Source organism: Xiphias gladius, chromosome 5 (assembly GCF_016859285.1).
Source record: "Xiphias gladius isolate SHS-SW01 ecotype Sanya breed wild chromosome 5, ASM1685928v1, whole genome shotgun sequence".
NCBI lineage: Eukaryota > Metazoa > Chordata > Actinopteri > Istiophoriformes > Xiphiidae > Xiphias > Xiphias gladius.
In genome coordinates, this window is record NC_053404.1 from 22,145,936 (window position 1) to 22,163,144 (window position 17,209).

The 17,209-nt window shown below is 48.1% G+C and overlaps 2 protein-coding genes across 22 annotated transcripts in view; both read right to left on the bottom strand.

Annotated features, from left to right (window-relative positions):
• Positions 1-17,209, bottom strand: part of LOC120789870 (NACHT, LRR and PYD domains-containing protein 12-like) — a 1,168,582-nt gene that overhangs the window by 251,284 nt on the left and 900,089 nt on the right. The window lies entirely within an intron of this gene.
• The window catches only part of fars2 (phenylalanyl-tRNA synthetase 2, mitochondrial), a 123,133-nt gene continuing 120,494 nt past the window's right edge, over positions 14,571-17,209 (bottom strand). For both annotated transcript variants that reach the window (XM_040127094.1, XM_040127092.1), the window contains exon 11: positions 14,571-14,859. In XM_040127094.1, the coding sequence (XP_039983028.1) occupies positions 14,721-14,859 (139 nt within the window). In that variant the 3' untranslated portion in view covers positions 14,571-14,720. The remainder of the gene's footprint in view (positions 14,860-17,209) is intronic.

The following is a 17,209-nucleotide window of genomic DNA, read 5'->3' on the forward strand; positions in this document are numbered from 1 at the left end:
TTTAAAAACTGAAAACCAACTCCTTCCTAAAGCTTGTGGATGCATCCAGAGAGGCCGCTCTGGATGCATTTAAATGACGGACGTGTTAGTGTGTGGGCGGGAGGCAATTTACATTATGCAACAACAGATTGACTTCAGTTGTTGCTGTCGGTGTGCGTGTGTTTGTGTGTGTCGGCCGGTTAGTTTCTTGTTGTTGGTTTTGAATTAATGTTATTCCATTAAAGATCGTTCAGAGTTTAAAAGTCATTTTCATTAAAGCGGGTATGTGAAACTACTTGAAAGTCAGTAAGACATGTTAGTTTAGAAACAAAGAAAATAAAAAAGCGACACTGAGCAAAACCGTCGGCTGCTCTGTTTCTGTCCCGCTGTTCTTCCAGAGCAAACAGAGCTCAAGACCTCAGAGTTTCTGCTGAGAGGAGATGGCATAAGAATGGAAAGATTGATGGGACAAAACACATCTCTCTACTGGTATAATGTTTACTTTAAGGTCATGCTAAAAATGTTGGAATACTAATAGACAGGCCCCACGACAGAATCAAGAAACTGGCGAATTTAGAGCTGCTGGTTTCGAATCAGAAACCAAAAGATCAGTTTGCTTGTCTCATATGAGCTCAGGTTCATGTTTATTCAAAAGATATTTGCTGATACAAATTTGTAACACACTGAGTGAATGTCATTTTTTAAGATTACACCCAGTAGTGAGAGTAATTGTGGCAGTAATAGCGTGACAGGGCTGTCACACACAAACATTAGAGAGAACCGTGAGAGCAAAGCTGATTCGTTATCAGGCCCAGCGATTCGATGTAATGTTGTGTTCACGTTGTCGACGTCACGAAAGTCAAGAAGTCACCTAATTGCACCTACTGGGAGCCCAGAAGGTGCAATTAGGCGACCTCTTAGAGAGCAGGAAAAAAGCGGGTATGGAACGCAAAGCGTCGTCGTTTAAAGAGCAACACAGTCAGCGTAGGGAGGAGGCCGGGATGGATGGATGGAGGGACGGATGGATGAATGGATGGATGGATGGATGAATGGATGGACGGATGGATGGATGAATGAATGGATGGATGGATGGATGGATGGATGGAGAGACGGATGGATGGATGGACGGATGGATGGATGGATGGAGGGACGGATGGATGAATGGATGGATGAATGGATGGATGAATGGATGGATGGACGGATGGATGGATGGAGGGATGGATGGATGGATGAATGGATGGATGGATGGATGGATGGACGGATGGATGGATGGATGGATGGATGGATGGATGGATGGATGGATGGATGGATGGACGGATGGATGGATGGATGGATGGATGGATGGAGGGATGGATGGATGGATGGATGGATGGATGGATGGATGGATGGATGGATGGATGGATGGATGGATGGATGGATGGATGGATGGATGGATGGATGGACGGATGGATGGAGGGACGGATGGATGGATGGATGGATGGATGGATGATGGACGGACGGATGGATGGATGGATGGATGGATGATGGAGGGATGAATGGATGGAGAGACAGAGAGATGGATGAATGGATGGATGAATGGATGATGGAGGGATGGATGGATGGAGAGACGGAGGGATGGATGGATGGATGGATGAATGGATGGATGGATGGGCGGATGGATGGAGGGATGGATGGATGTAGGGATGGAGGGATGGATGAATGAATGGAAGGAGGGATGGATGGACGGATGGATGGATCGATGGGCGGATTGAAGGATGGAGGGATGGACGGATGGATGAATGGATGGACGGATGGAGGGATGGACGGATGGATGGATGGATGGGCGGATGGATGGAGGGAGGGATGGATGTATGAATGGAGGGATGGATGAATGAATGGATGGAGGGATGGATGGACGGATGGATGGAGGGATGGATGGATGAATGAATGGATGGAGGGATGGAGGGATGGATGGATGGATGGTTGGGGGGGTGGATGAATGGATGGGCAGATGGATGGAGGGATGGATGGATGGATGGATGGTTGGGGGGGTGGATGAATGGATGGATGGATGGACAGATGGATGGCATGACGCCAGGTTGGAAAAAACTAACATTGCGATTATTTACGTTCGTAGCATCGTAGTTAGCAAATGTGTTGCACATTTCTCCTGAAACCGCTAGTACTAATACTAGTGGATGGAACAGTGGCAGCACTACAGCAGCGGCGGTAGTAAGACTAATACACGCAGCTCTGTGAGTAGCAGCTGAATCTGCATGACAGATAGCACTAGTAGCCTGGTAATAGCAGTAACACAAGTGCTAGTGGTAGCATTCATAGAAGTAGCGGTAGACGTCATTGTAGCTGTATTAGAGGTAATAAAAGCAGTTTTCCAGTCGCAGGAACATTGAGAGAAGCAGCTGAAAGCGTAATCCATCCTGCGGGCTGGTAATACTGTCAGTGCTGACAGTAGTAATGCATGTGTGTAACACATGAGAAGAAATAGCCAGAGAGAGGTAGCACTAATTAGTGGAGCTCTGAAGTCTCAGTTTGTGAAGATCTGACATAAGAACAGACTCGTCCTCTGCCGATACAGCTGCCGTCTCTCTCACACACACACACACACACACACGTTATCCATGCACACATGCCAGCTCTCCCTCTTAACGTGTGTTTCCACTCCTCTCTGCTGTCGTTTCCACAGCGATAGATCAGGGATTCCTGAGGTGTTTTGTTTCGCCTCCATGGATAAAATGTCTTCATCACAGCCTGACAGTGTGTGTGTGTGTGTGTGTGTGTGTGTGTGTGTGTTTGTGTGGCGAGCTGAACAAGGCACGCTAACAGTCTGACACTGACTTCTAAAAATACCTGCCCTACACACACACACACACACACATACACAGTAGCCGATTTGGTTTCTGAGACATTGGCTTGGCAGTTCCAATATGCTGCCTAGCTCAAACCCATTACATCCCGTGTGTGTGTGTGTGTGTGTGTGCGTGCACTCCTTTCCATTAGAGTGGAGTCCTGTAATATGAACAGGTAGGCAGTATGCAGATCAATTCCGGCTGTAAAACACCCTGCTGAAGGGAGAGAGAATGAGGGAGAGAACGAGGGAGAGGAAAGAAGGGGGAAATAATGACAACCCAGTCCGGTTACCATGGCAACCACTCCTCACCCCCCTTCCTAACACTCCAGTGATGTGTGGGGCTGCCCTCCCAAGACTTCCCCGCTAGTGAGAGACCCCCCCCCCCCCCTTTTGGCAGTGGCGTCATCCCTTCGCTACAATGAACTTGAGCAGTGCATTTTATTTTGAAACTACTCCATGACCTCCATCCGTGACCCCATCCAGAAATTGACGGTGCGGTCGCAGCGAAATCTGAGATTTTGTGACGGTAATGCACCAGTGAGCTGGATGCCGACTGCCGTAAAACAAGAAGAAGAAGAAGAAGAAGCAGGTGAGATTGACCTGTCGTCCTTAAAGTATTGATTGTTTCTCTCCTGATGTATGTTTGCATTCGCATGCTGCACTTGGGTTTGTTTGTCAATCGAAGGATCGGTGGCCGCGCTACATGTCAGAGTAGCCCCGAGCAAGATGCGGGACCCTAACCTGCGCCCGGCGTGGGAGTAATTTGAAATAAAAAGTAAGTCGCTTCGGACTAAAATATCTTTCAGAAGAAAGTATCGTACTGAATATCACACGACCCCGATTATAAGACGCGTGCCCTCTCTTTTCGCCAATGCCTGTTTTTAGAATAACTGCCAGGGTCATTTTCACTTGCTTATCTCTCGGCCCCAGGCTGGCACCTTCGCCTCCTGTCCGTCTCAGGGCGGTCAGGGTGATTTCCCCCGTCTGTTTCCGCTCCTCGTCACGATGTTCTGTGACGGCTGCAACTCTCGTCGGGAATTTGTTTCCTCCGTGGCAGCAGAACCCGCCACACGGGGCCGCAAGTTAAACGGACTTCAACGGACTCGCCGTAAACACCGACCCGCCCCGGCTCTACCGAGTATGGACCCATCAAGCTGGGTTCTCCCTGAAACCAGGTCCCGAATGGCAAACAGTATTTTCAAGGGTGGTTCACTGGTACTGAGCGAAATTAGCATAGCGGGATGTAAAAGAACTACAAGTCCCAAGGTGCATTTTTGGCAACAAATGTCCAACACAGCACACACACAAACACGGTCCGAACGCTAACTGAAAACACAATCTGCATCCTGAATCAGATCACGTTTAAATTTCCATCTCGGATGAATTCAGCGACTCGGACGTGACTTCATTGCCGCTCTGGTTCCGGTCCATGGCGACGGAGGCCGAGGCTCATGGGCAGTGTAGTGTTCAGACCTGTCGGCCATGACAAGATGATGCACAAATCATGATTTACCAGGAATGAAGATGAAATAATTCAAACTGGGGGCCACAACATAGACTGAAAACACAGCTCTGGGGAGAAAGACTCTGATTCTATCAGCTACGTGCGTTTGTAGTGTGTTTTTATTCATCTCATTTCAGTAAAGCAGCCATAACCGATACTGGTACCACTCTCTGATAAGGCACCATTTATGAGCTCTAATTAATGATTAAGAAAATCATTTACTAACTCTTTATTGATCACTTAAAAGCCCATCAATAAGCACAACCTGTGGGCTGCCAGGCTGCGGAAAATCCCCCTCCAGCATGACACATGCGGCAGGGAGACCTCTCCAGGCCATCAGGTTGGCAGTTCCAACTGTTAGCAGGTCATTAGTGAAGAGTCTTGGGCCTTGTAATAAGCCATCAGGAAAAGGTAATCAGTCACCTGTAAATGTTAATGAGTCATTAGTCAAGGGTTCGACGACAATCCATCAAGTCTGTGGCTGTAAATGTTAATAATCAGTTAATAAATTGAGTTTGGTCCAGATGTCCCGCAGCTGTTTTTCCAGAAGATAAGTGGTCAAACGGTCCATTGAGGAGGAGGAGGGTTTTCAACAACCTGGCAACCAGAACGTTGTTCTTATTAATGGCTCATAACTGATCGACAAAAAAAATGAGCAAATTATTTATTAACCTGTAATAAAGACAATAATTACAGGTTATCATTCGGCTCATGGTTTTTTCTGTCCGGATCACAGCTCTACTGCTCTGGACCATTTAAAGCATGAAAAAAATAGATTTCTCTTAAAAAAAAAGAAGAAGAAGTGTGGAATAAACTGAATATCGTTTTAACCAGTATTTTATTAAGTCACTTTTATGCTTAAACTGCAGAGCGTGGAAAATATCCTGCACCAGTAAAACCCAGACTCTGCTGCTCCACGTCTGTGTCTCTTTTCGTCTGTTTGCTTCTTACTTTTCGTTCCAGACACTTTGAGCTCCTGCTCTTATTGTCTCATATGGAGGCGACGGAGAGAGAGAGAGAGAGAGAGAGAGAGAGAGAGAGAGGGTGGGAGGGTGACAGATGGGTGTAGTCGCTCGTCCTCTGACCCACACACACACGCATACACAAGCAGACGCTGGAGACATGGTGTGGGTGTGTGGATGCATGCATTTAGTGGATTTGCAAAGATCAAGTCAAAACCTTACAACACACACACACACACACACACAGGCGCACGCGCACACACACACTGCGTACGGTGGGAACATCGGGTTTGCTTCATATTCATCGTGACTGAAACTGTCGACAGTTCATTCCACTGCAAACAACACGAGAGCAGAGCTGAGAGATGGTGGTGAGAGAGAAACGAGACGGAGGGAGGAAAGAAGAGAACACAACTGATGCAGAAAGGAAGGAAGAGATAAGATGGACGATGAAATAGAGGAAGGGGGAGAAACAGGAAAAATGTGAGACGAGAAAACAAACGAAAGCAAGAAAAAAACAGAAAAACTGAAAATACGACAAAGACAAATGTTTGATGTTTCTTCTGTCAGAATATGAAGTTACTTCTTCATCTCTTTCCCTCTTTTCCTTTTTGAATTTCAGGGTCAGATGGTGTTTTTATCTAGAATCCTCCTCAGACTTTCTTCATCTCTCCATCCGACTGGATTTATTTTTACTCTCCTTTCTTTACTCTGTCATTTCAGTTGTTTTCTGCAAATATAAAAACAACACAGACCTGCCGCTGAAGAGCAACTAGATTGTCAGGATCTAAACAAACGTATTGGGACGAATTCAAAATTGGATCCAAGCTCCAAAATCAGCATATTATTAAGTTCAGCTCCACATGGGGACATTTCTGCGTTTCCTCAGCTCCACCTTCACTGGGATGAAAGTGATGGGACTGAATAAGAAGCTCAGGACCGACAGAAATCATAAACTTCCGGTTGACACGTGCTGCTGAATTCAGCTTTAACCTCTTCAACTCTGCGTCTCTGGGTGTGAGGGCAGTTGACTCCGTGATTGGTCGGCTGTGTGGACGTCTTCCAGGACAGACTGTCTGAAAACAACCCCCCCAATAACGGTGGGTTTTCCGGCTGATGGGAACAAGCAGAAACCCGTCATTCGACTTGGTCCTGTTCGAGCACGACCCCAACCTCAGTCTCTCGTGGTTTGCGTTCAGTCCCAAAACAGCGCCGCGTTAAAAAAACACCGTATCAGGTTCCGGTGAGACGTGAAATATGGTCCTGAAAGTCCAGTTTGATTCACGAGTGTGAAGACTTTTTATAAACACGAGTAAGGATTTTACAACTCCGGACAGCTATCGTGCCGGCAACCATTTTATCTTTTGTTGCAACAGTCGTGAGGTGAACTGCGGTAAAATGGTGATCACATTGGGAACCTAGCGGGAATGTGTGCTCGCATGCATTGGATGCAAGCACCGGGCAAACGTGGAAAAAGGTTGTGCTCATGTAACCGAATAAGGAGCCAGTTGGATCAGGTGACTCAAAACGCTCCCTCCGCCCGGATCGAAGCGTCTTTCTCTAGATGTCCATATTGCTGGGAACAGACACAGACAGACAGACAGGATATTTATATCTCTGGCAGATGTGGAGGGGGCTGCGAACGCGTTGCACGTCATCGCCACAGCGGGATATCTGAGGGGTAGACGGAGTGACGAGGAATCTAAAAGAGGATTCGAGAACCACGCAAACACCCGTCCCCAGCCGGACCATAAAACCGTCGTTGTGTCGCTGGAATGAAGACGAGACCGAATGACAGGACGCGCACGAAGACGGCGGTTTGTTCTGCAGCGAGAGGCGGCCAAAAGGCGGATTCATGCGCAGACGATGGTCCACAGCTGCTCCTGCAGGGAGGGACGGACCTGAGATCGGGAGGGTTTAAAACAGGAAGCAACGCCATGAAAGGCCCGATGGCAGTGTGTGTGTGTGTGTGTGTGTGTACAGGTTGCTTGCCCCTCGGCCAGTTCTGTTCTTCTGGCTGTTTTAGGCTGTCTGGCTCTGATGGGCTGTACATGACGGTGCACACATGCACACACACACACACACACACACACACGCACACACACACACACACACACAGTACGGGTATAAACTAGAGCTGCGTTACCCAAACCTTTTCCATCCTTTAAGACTTTTTATGAGCTTTTCGTGGACGTCTCCAAATACCATCCGCCACTCTGAAAAGACAACACAACCCCTTAAAGGAATAGTTCGGGCATTTTGGGAAACACACCGCTGCGCTATTCTCGCTGAGAGTTAAATGTTCAGCTCGACACCGCTCCCGTGTCTGTACGATCGGTGAGACGCTGCAGCCGGTGACTGAGCTTAGCTTAGCATAAAGGCTGGAAACAGCGAAAGCAGCAGCTAGCGTGGCCCCTACTGCACACTGTTGGTTTTACACTTCAGTTTTTGATGTAACAGAGGTTATAACATGTTAATCAGTGAGCTTTAGAGGATTTTGTTACCTTTGGAAAAAGCCGGGCTACAGTTCTGTGCGGGCACTGACACTGAGACCCAAACCTGTACCCGCATCTTACAGATCCAAAACGTCCAACTTTTCCTTGAAAATCGAGACCATAAAACAACCGGACCCCGAGTCGTGTTTCTTGTTTCAAAAAAACAAACAAACAAAAAAAACCCCCGTTTTCCTAAACTTACCTAAATTCAATGTCTAATGACAGAGTGTGCAGATTGTAAAGCTTTCTGAGACCAATCTGTGATTTTGGGCTGTAGAAATAAAGTATTCTCGACTCACCAGAAACCTACTCGGCACCCAGCAGTGTTCGCAGCAGCCTTAAGGCCTCAGGACGCTACTAACGAGGCGCTCGTTCAGTGCAGCTTCGCTTCGATGTCGGACAGAGACGGGCGGATCTACTCTCAACTCGTTAAAAAAACCTGTGTTATCTTTGACATCCCTGAAATATGTTTCAAAAGGTTAAACTTCGTGTTCTGTGAATTCAAATTAGTAATTTGTAAGTTCAGTTTGGATGAGGCTGATCTAGATTCAGGAGTCTGTTGTCATTTCATCTGACCAAGAGCTGAGGCTCTTCCTGATTCTATAAAGCTTGTGCAGCCGCTGAGCTGTTGCTGCAGTTACGACTCTGACTAAAAGTTGCGGTTGTCATCCTGCTCTTCACACACTCTGAGTTTGAGCCTGAGTGCGTTTCCTTCATTGGGATGTAAATGTCCAGGGCAAATGTTTCTGTGACTACCAGCGGCGTGTGACTCGTCATGGCCGGAGCGACGGTTTCCTCTCCCAGACCTCTGTTAGTTTCTGTTGCTTTAACAGTCAGTCGGACATTTCTTCATGAATGAAGCAAGGAGGACAAATCCTAACACACATGAGGGGAAGTCAGCGGAGGAGAAACGCGGTGGCGTGTAAAGAAATCCACTCTTTGTGGGTGTGGTAGAGGCTGGAGTTGATAAAAACCAATCAAATGTCCAAAGTTCACTTCCCTCACTTGAACTGTTTGACTGTTCCTGTATTTCACTGTAAACCCCGTCTCAGGGGAGTCGGTCCGCATCTCAGGAGATCCTGGTTTAGTTTAGAACTCACCCAGCAGCCCGTTACCCGCAGCTCTCAACTCCTAAACTTTATCAACGACTACCGAAACTAAAATCTTGTGTTTATAAAATGAAGACCGGTTCGGAGAAGTCTCGTCTATCTCTCACCTCACATTCATTCAGCAACAAATCTGCTGGTTCCAGAGGAGCTGCCGCGATTCGTCAGATTAGAAAAATCAGAAGCAAAGGCCGGTGACAGCCATATTTTAGGGGACATCACTGAATCTCACTGAATAATCTGAAAAAGAATCTTTTAAAACTTTCTTAAATCTCCTTGAATCACCACAAAAGAAATCTTGAATCGCCCCGAATTACCTGAAAAAAAAAAAAGGACTCTCACCTGAGATATGCTTAAAACTCCCTGACTAATCCTTAAATCATCTGGAAACATCCTTGGATCTCCCTGAATCACCTGAAAATCCTTACAACTCCCTGAAATATCCTTGAATCTCTTTGAATTGTCAGACACAACCTTAATTATCATTAGATCTTGTAGGATCATCTGAAAATATTATCAATTACTATTATTACATTATTAAATCTCCTTGAATCATCTGGGAAAAAACAAATCATTGCATCCCACTGAACCGCCCGAAACATCCTTGAATCTCCTGGAAACATCCTCAGATCTCCCTTGAACGTTCCTGAATCTCCTAACAACCTCTACAAGGGCCTTGAGTCACTCTGAAAAACAAAATGTCCTCAAATCTTCTTTAGACGTGAGTGAATCCTCCAGAAACGTCCCCGAATCTCTTTTGAAATCACCTCCCTGAATCAGAGATGTCTCTGTCCCGACAAACCGAACCTGGACCGAGTCCCAGTCCGTCAGCGTACTAAGTCCGTTTCTCACGGAGCCAATCAGCTCCGACCAGACACGCTGAAGGGTAAACCTCCCAGGACCTTCACCTGAGTGTGTGTGTGATTGAGAGAGAGAGGGAAGAAGCTAGAGAGAAAAATATGTGTGTGAATGTGAGGGTGTGAGATGAAACGGTGTGTGTGTGTGTGTGTGTAGGTGTGAAGGTGTCTTTAAAGTAATCTAGCACTTCGTCCCAGTGTGGCGTCTGAAGGACGGAGGAGTCGGTCTGCTCCGAATAAAAGACCCGCACCTTCATGGTTACACCGAGGAGCCGCTTCGCATTCGCGACCCGCAGCTCTAAAAAATGTTTTCGCTGTAATTGCTGCACACGGAGGCGGTTTCATAATCACCACACACACACACACACACACACACACACACACACACGCACACACACACACACGCAAACGCACCCGGGGCCCGAGGAGGGTTCGCTAAGTAAACAGCAGGCACGCACAAACCACTACGCCCTCGTCCAGTAATGAATTGTTGTTTACTCAGTTGATTGCCTCGCTTGCTCAGATGACTGCACACACACACACACACACACACACACACACACACACACACACACAAACACTGCGTCAGCATCCGGCCTTCTAACTTTTAAAACACTTTGCCTCCACACCAGCGTTTGCACGCGGCTGTAGCGGAGAGCTCCGTCCACGGGGACACGACACAAAAGCGGGCTCGTCTCTCCGGTCGGCAACCGGCCGGACTGCACCGCAGCCGACATCCGGCGAGGAGAGGGGGGGTCCGAGCAGGCCCGGCCGATAAAGGCCACCACCTTGTGGTCAGGACGTCGTCCAATAGAGTCAACATTAACTCAGGGGAAGGGGACGACGGGCCGGCCACTGTCCCCACAGCCTGGCTCTCACTCGTCAGCTTCAGCCTCGCCCCGGTTCCCGGTCTCCCATTGGTAAGAAGCTCAGGTGTTGCCCGCACACGCTGAACCGTCCAGCCGGTGCCTTCAGCTTCACACACTCCGGAGGCCGTCTTTACTTGTCTGGACACACTCCTAGACGGGTTTTGAGTACAGACTGAAAAGCCGGTAGGTCAGAACCGACGCATTTGGACTAAATGTGAGACCGACCACCTTCTACCAGGGGCAGAAAACCTTTGATTTCTCATTTGTGTCACTGATATGTTTCCTTAAGCATCTGAATAACAGAACAGTCACACTGATTAAATATTCAAGTGTGTATTTACTCTGTGTGTGTGTGTGTGTGTCCAACAAGCATGGCCTGAAACTGTCAGAGCTCAGTTTTAACTCGACCAGAGTGACAAGCCATCGAAAGCAGACAGCCTCCCACTGCATGATTGGCAGAGTGGCATTTGCCTGTAACTGTGCGTGTGTGTGTGTGTGTGTGTGTGTGTGTGCGTGTGTGTGTGTGTGAAGTTCCAGTATGCCAGTGTATGATCGTAGCAGCCTAAGCCAGCGTATCGTCTCACCACACTGAGAGAGTGTTGTCTGGTTGTTATGCTGTGAGTGTGTGAATATGTGTGTGTGTGTGTGTGTGTGTGTGTGTGTGTGGGGGGGGGGTGTATGTTCTAATGAGCTGCATTCAAATGAGCGTGTGTGTGTAAAAACCCAGAATTCATTGCATGGCTGACAGGAGTGACAGGCGAAGCCATTTAATGCCTCAACACTGGCACAGAATAACTGACAGAATGGCATTTGGACGCTGTGTGTGTGTGTGTGTGTGTGTGTGTGTGTGTGAGAGACATTTCTGCAGGAGTGTGTGGGACGTGAGGAGGGAGACAAAGCCTCATTCAGACTCTGTGTGTGCCTCAATGTGATTTTAGTGTAAAGTTACTGAAAATGTTGGACGTCAGCGACCTGCCGTCCTCTCTGACCCCATCTGATCCTTCAGACCACCTCTGGCCAGATGTCTCTCCAAGACACATACGTAATCTGTCCTCATGCCACAGAGTAACTGTGTCAGCGATCGGGGTTTGGAAACCGTCCGTCCCCGGTCTGCGTCTGTGGTAACAGCAGCTCAGGTTTCGCCGTTGTTCGGTCTCATTAACCGGGAGAAACGGCTCCGGACATTTCTACACGTACAGTTAAATACCGGCTCGGTTCGTCTGATCCTTGATCGGGGAGCCGGCGCGAGTCAGGGCCGACAGGACGGTAAAACCTCGGTTTGCTCGTGGCTGCTGAATACGATTCGTTCAACGTGTTTTTGTGTGCAGATGTTCTTCTTCTTCAGATGCTTCTCCACCTGCCCCCGGACCGGAGGACCGGTCGACCCTGATTCTCATGTAGACGAGAAAACGAGAACGGAGCGAGATCAGAATCTTGACCGGGGCCGTTCTTGACCTTCGAAACAGTCGGTTTACGTGTTTCGTTTTTCCCCCCAGAGCTTTCAACCCCATCTCACGGCCTTCGCTCACACTCCATCTGCTGGCTTTAATTTTCTCTTCTCATTTAATATTTCTTTTCTTTTTTTTTTCATCTTAATACTCTTGATCCCAAACACGAAGCCTAGAGCCGCACCTGCCACTTCAGCCTGCGTCCGCTGACTTCGTCTTGTAAAGCCGAGGAAGCCAACGGGTGTCTGTCCTGGAGGTGAAATGACAACACGGAGGGAGAAACACGTGGCCACACAGGTTTTTAATGTTTTCATCTGAAGTTCCAGTATGCCAGTGTATGATCAGCAGCCTAAGCCAGCGTATCGTCTAACCACACTGAGAGAGTGTTGTCTGGTTGTTCTGCTGGGAGTGTGTGAATATGTGTGTGAGTGTGGGGGGGGGTGTATGTTCTAATGAGATGCGTTCAAATGTGCGTGTGTGTGTAATAACCCAGAATTCATTGCATGGCTGACCGGAGTGACAGGCGAAGCCATTTAATGCCTCAACACTGGCACAGAATAACTGACAGAATGGCATTTGGACGCTGTGTGTGTGTGTGTGGGGGGTGTATGTTCTAATGAGCTGCATTCAAATGGCGTGTGTGTGTAAAACCCAGAATTCATTGCATGGCTGACAGGAGTGACAGGCGAAGCCATTTAATGCCTCAACACTGGCACAGAATAACTGACAGAATGGCATTTGGACGCTGTGTGTGTGTGTGTGGGGGGTGTATGTTCTAATGAGCTGCATTCAAATGGCGTGTGTGTGTAAAACCCAGAATTCATTGCATGGCTGACAGGAGTGACAGGCGAAGCCATTTAATGCCTCAACACTGGCACAGAATAACTGACAGAATGGCATTTGGACGCTGTGTGTGTGTGTGTGTGTGTGTGGGGGGTGTATGTTCTAATGAGCTGCATTCAAATGGCGTGTGTGTGTAAAACCCAGAATTCATTGCATGGCTGACAGGAGTGACAGGCGAAGCCATTTAATGCCTCAACACTGGCACAGAATAACTGACAGAATGGCATTTGGACGCTGTGTGTGTGTGTGTGGGGGGTGTATGTTCTAATGAGCTGCATTCAAATGGCGTGTGTGTGTAAAACCCAGAATTCATTGCATGGCTGACAGGAGTGACAGGCGAAGCCATTTAATGCCTCAACACTGGCACAGAATAACTGACAGAATGGCATTTGGACGCTGTGTGTGTGTGTGTGAAGTCTCCAGTATGCCAGTGTATGATCAGCAGCCTAAGCCAGCGTATCGTCTCACCACACTGAGAGAGTGTTGTCTGGTTGTTATGCTGTGAGTGTGTGAATATGTGTGTGTGTGTGGGGGGTGTATGTTCTAATGAGCTGCATTCAAATGGCGTGTGTGTGTAAAACCCAGAATTCATTGCATGGCTGACAGGAGTGACAGGCGAAGCCATTTAATGCCTCAACACTGGCACAGAATAACTGACAGAATGGCATTTGGACGCTGTGTGTGTGTGTGTGTGGGGGGTGTATGTTCTAATGAGCTGCATTCAAATGGCGTGTGTGTGTAAAACCCAGAATTCATTGCATGGCTGACAGGAGTGACAGGCGAAGCCATTTAATGCCTCAACACTGGCACAGAATAACTGACAGAATGGCATTTGGACGCTGTGTGTGTGTGTGTGGGGGGTGTATGTTCTAATGAGCTGCATTCAAATGGCGTGTGTGTGTAAAACCCAGAATTCATTGCATGGCTGACAGGAGTGACAGGCGAAGCCATTTAATGCCTCAACACTGGCACAGAATAACTGACAGAATGGCATTTGGACGCTGTGTGTGTGTGTGTGTGTGTGTGTGTGTGTGTGTGTGTGTGGGGGGTGTATGTTCTAATGAGCTGCATTCAAATGGCGTGTGTGTGTAAAACCCAGAATTCATTGCATGGCTGACAGGAGTGACAGGCGAAGCCATTTAATGCCTCAACACTGGCACAGAATAACTGACAGAATGGCATTTGGACGCTGTGTGTGTGTGTGTAAGTTTCCAGTATGCCAGTGTATGATCAGCAGCCTAAGCCAGCGTATCGTCTCACCACACTGAGAGAGTGTTGTCTGGTTGTTATGCTGTGAGTGTGTGAATATGTGTGTGTGTGTGTGTGTGTGTGTGTGTGGGGGGTGTATGTTCTAATGAGCTGCATTCAAATGGCGTGTGTGTGTAAAACCCAGAATTCATTGCATGGCTGACAGGAGTGACAGGCGAAGCCATTTAATGCCTCAACACTGGCACAGAATAACTGACAGAATGGCATTTGGACGCTGTGTGTGTGTGTGTGGGGGGTGTATGTTCTAATGAGCTGCATTCAAATGGCGTGTGTGTGTAAAACCCAGAATTCATTGCATGGCTGACAGGAGTGACAGGCGAAGCCATTTAATGCCTCAACACTGGCACAGAATAACTGACAGAATGGCATTTGGACGCTGTGTGTGTGTGTGTGTGTGTGTGTGTGTGAGAACCGACGGCAGCATCATCAAAGCCGAGTGTGTTTCCCCCTGTGGCGAAATATCGCAGCTACGAGGACGTGACGAAGCTGCCTAACAGCTGTGTGTGTGTGTGTGTGTGTGTGTGTGTGTGTGTGTGTGTCTCAGTATCTGCCCTGCACGCCCAGCTCGGTCTCGGCGGTGCGTTCGATTTGCTCGTGGACCAGTCGAACCTCCTGCTGGGTCAGCGTTCGCTCCATGTGGCGGTAGATGATGCGGTAACATTGACTCCGCCTACCGGTCCTGGAGGGGGGGGGCAGAGGGAGAGAGAGAGAGGTTTACATCTTTTACACAACTTTCCTCTGGTTCTCCTCCTCCTCTTCCTTCCTGCCTTCTTTCTCTCTTTGTTCCCTTCCTCCTCTCATTCCTCTCCTCCTCCTCGTCCTCTCCTGATTTCCTCTTCTTTTTTTCCTCACACCGTCACCTCCTCTCATCTTCCGCTTCTCCTCCCTCCCCCTCTGGCCTTCTTCTTCTCTTTCTTTCCTCATCCCTAAACACTTTCCTCTCCTCCTCCTCCTCCTATCTATCTCCTGTACTCTTACCCCTCCCTCATCCTCTTCTCCTCCCTTCTTACCCTCTCCCACCCGCCGTCCTTATCCCTCTTCTCCCCTCCTCCCCATTTTCCTCCCATCATCACCGTCTCTTCCTTTGACACGCGGGACAATAAAACACGGTTACAATAACTAAACACAACAAAATACCCCCATTCTCTCTCTATGTCGTTCTCTCTCTCTCTCTCTCAGCAGCTTGTGAATAATTGAACATCAGTGCATTTGTGGTGGAAATGTCAGAGAGAGTGAGTCAGGCTTTAAACTTTATAGAGAAACCGAATGAAGAGACACAAACACAATTACACATCATATTTGTGTACCCCCCCCCCCCACACACACACACACACACACACACACACGCACACAGAGTGAATGGTATTTCATCTGATAGACTGTGTTGTTGTTGAATAATTTATGTCTCCATTATCCAGCCCACATAGCTGGGGGAGGGGGAGGGGGGAGGATGGGGGGAGTTGTGGGTGAGGTTTGATACAGTGACACCTGTAAATACACACACACACGCGCACATACACACACACACAGACGTTGCAAAGTAAACAGGAAAATGTGCATAAATATGCACCTTACATTATGCATGAAATATAAGTGTATAGTTCTCTTACATACATACATAAATACACACACACACACACAAACGTGTACAGCACGGTAATGGAAAAATATACAAGCAGATGAGTGATGGACAGAGTGGAGGTAAGAGATGGAAGATGAAACCAGGGAGATGAGACAGAGGAACTGAAGGAAGGAGAGCTGGAGGAGCTGCCGTTAACCTGAGGCACTTTCTCATTTCAAACAGACACTTATAATAAATCTACAACCGCGGCATGAGGTGCGTTCAACGCCGGCTCCTGGTTCCTGTTTCTCCATTCAACACAGGACACAGCAGACAAACTCCACAAAAAGGTTCATCTTCATGGATTTCCTCTCTCCTACATGTCTTACTTTTCTGCTTTAAGCTTTGGAGCTACGGTTCCCACGACGCTTTCGGCTCCGACCCACCGAGACATGGACTCTTGGTGCCTTTGCATCTGGCACCAAGATGTCAGCGGCAGATCCCTCAAGTGCTGTAAGCCACGAGGCGGAGCCGCCAGAGATCAGACTTGTTCCGGAGCATCCCCAGGCACCCTGCCTCCGGTCCGATGTTTGCCCGTCCTCGGGCCGCCGCCTGTCGCCTAAGGGTACTACGCCGCCGGAGAGCACCCGTGAGCCGCCGTTCTCAAGTGCCGCGGCGGTTGTCTGGCCGTGACGATTGCGGCTCAGGTCTTTAGGCCCGCACATTTCTCCCACGTCCAACGCGTTGGATGTGTTCACTTTATGCAAACTGGCACTATTAAAAGTTGCCGAATTGGCGACTAGCAGCAATTTTCAGTGCTGCGTGTCACACCCACTGCAGCGGCTCCAACTGCTGACAGCGTTGGTGCCTCTCGCCGTTTTCAGACCACCTGCGCGCACCTGCTGCTCCCACCTCATGCAGCCTTTTTGCCTCATGTCTCTGCCACCCACGGTAAATCACTAATCCGACGACCTGAGTTTGTCTTAGTAAAACGCAGCGTTTTTCTAAACTGGTTAATGCAAACTTTTCGGCGTGTGACCGTTACAAGAAGCCAATATCTCCGCGTGTAGTCGAAAGCTGAAACACTCCCGTGTCCCAGCAGTCGCTGGAAGTTAATTAAAAAAGTTAGAGATGGTAACTTTTGGAAAAACATCTCTTGTGTTTTGTAAATCCGCCACCCAGAGCTCATGCGGCCTTCTGAACCGTGTTGGTGGTCCATGCCGTGTTTATCAGGCAGATAACATAATTAACTGTGACGGAAATCGGGGATTTTACATGTTACGAACAAAACTCATCAACATACAGCAACCGACAGAAGGAGGCCTTTGCTTTTTTTAAATGAAACGGCTTTAATTTGGTCTTTTCGAAAGGGAAAAAGGATCACGAAGTGTAGTGGTGTGTGTGTGTGTGTGTGTGTGTGTGTGCGTGTGTTTGTTTGTCTGTGTTTGTGTATAAATAAATGAAATAA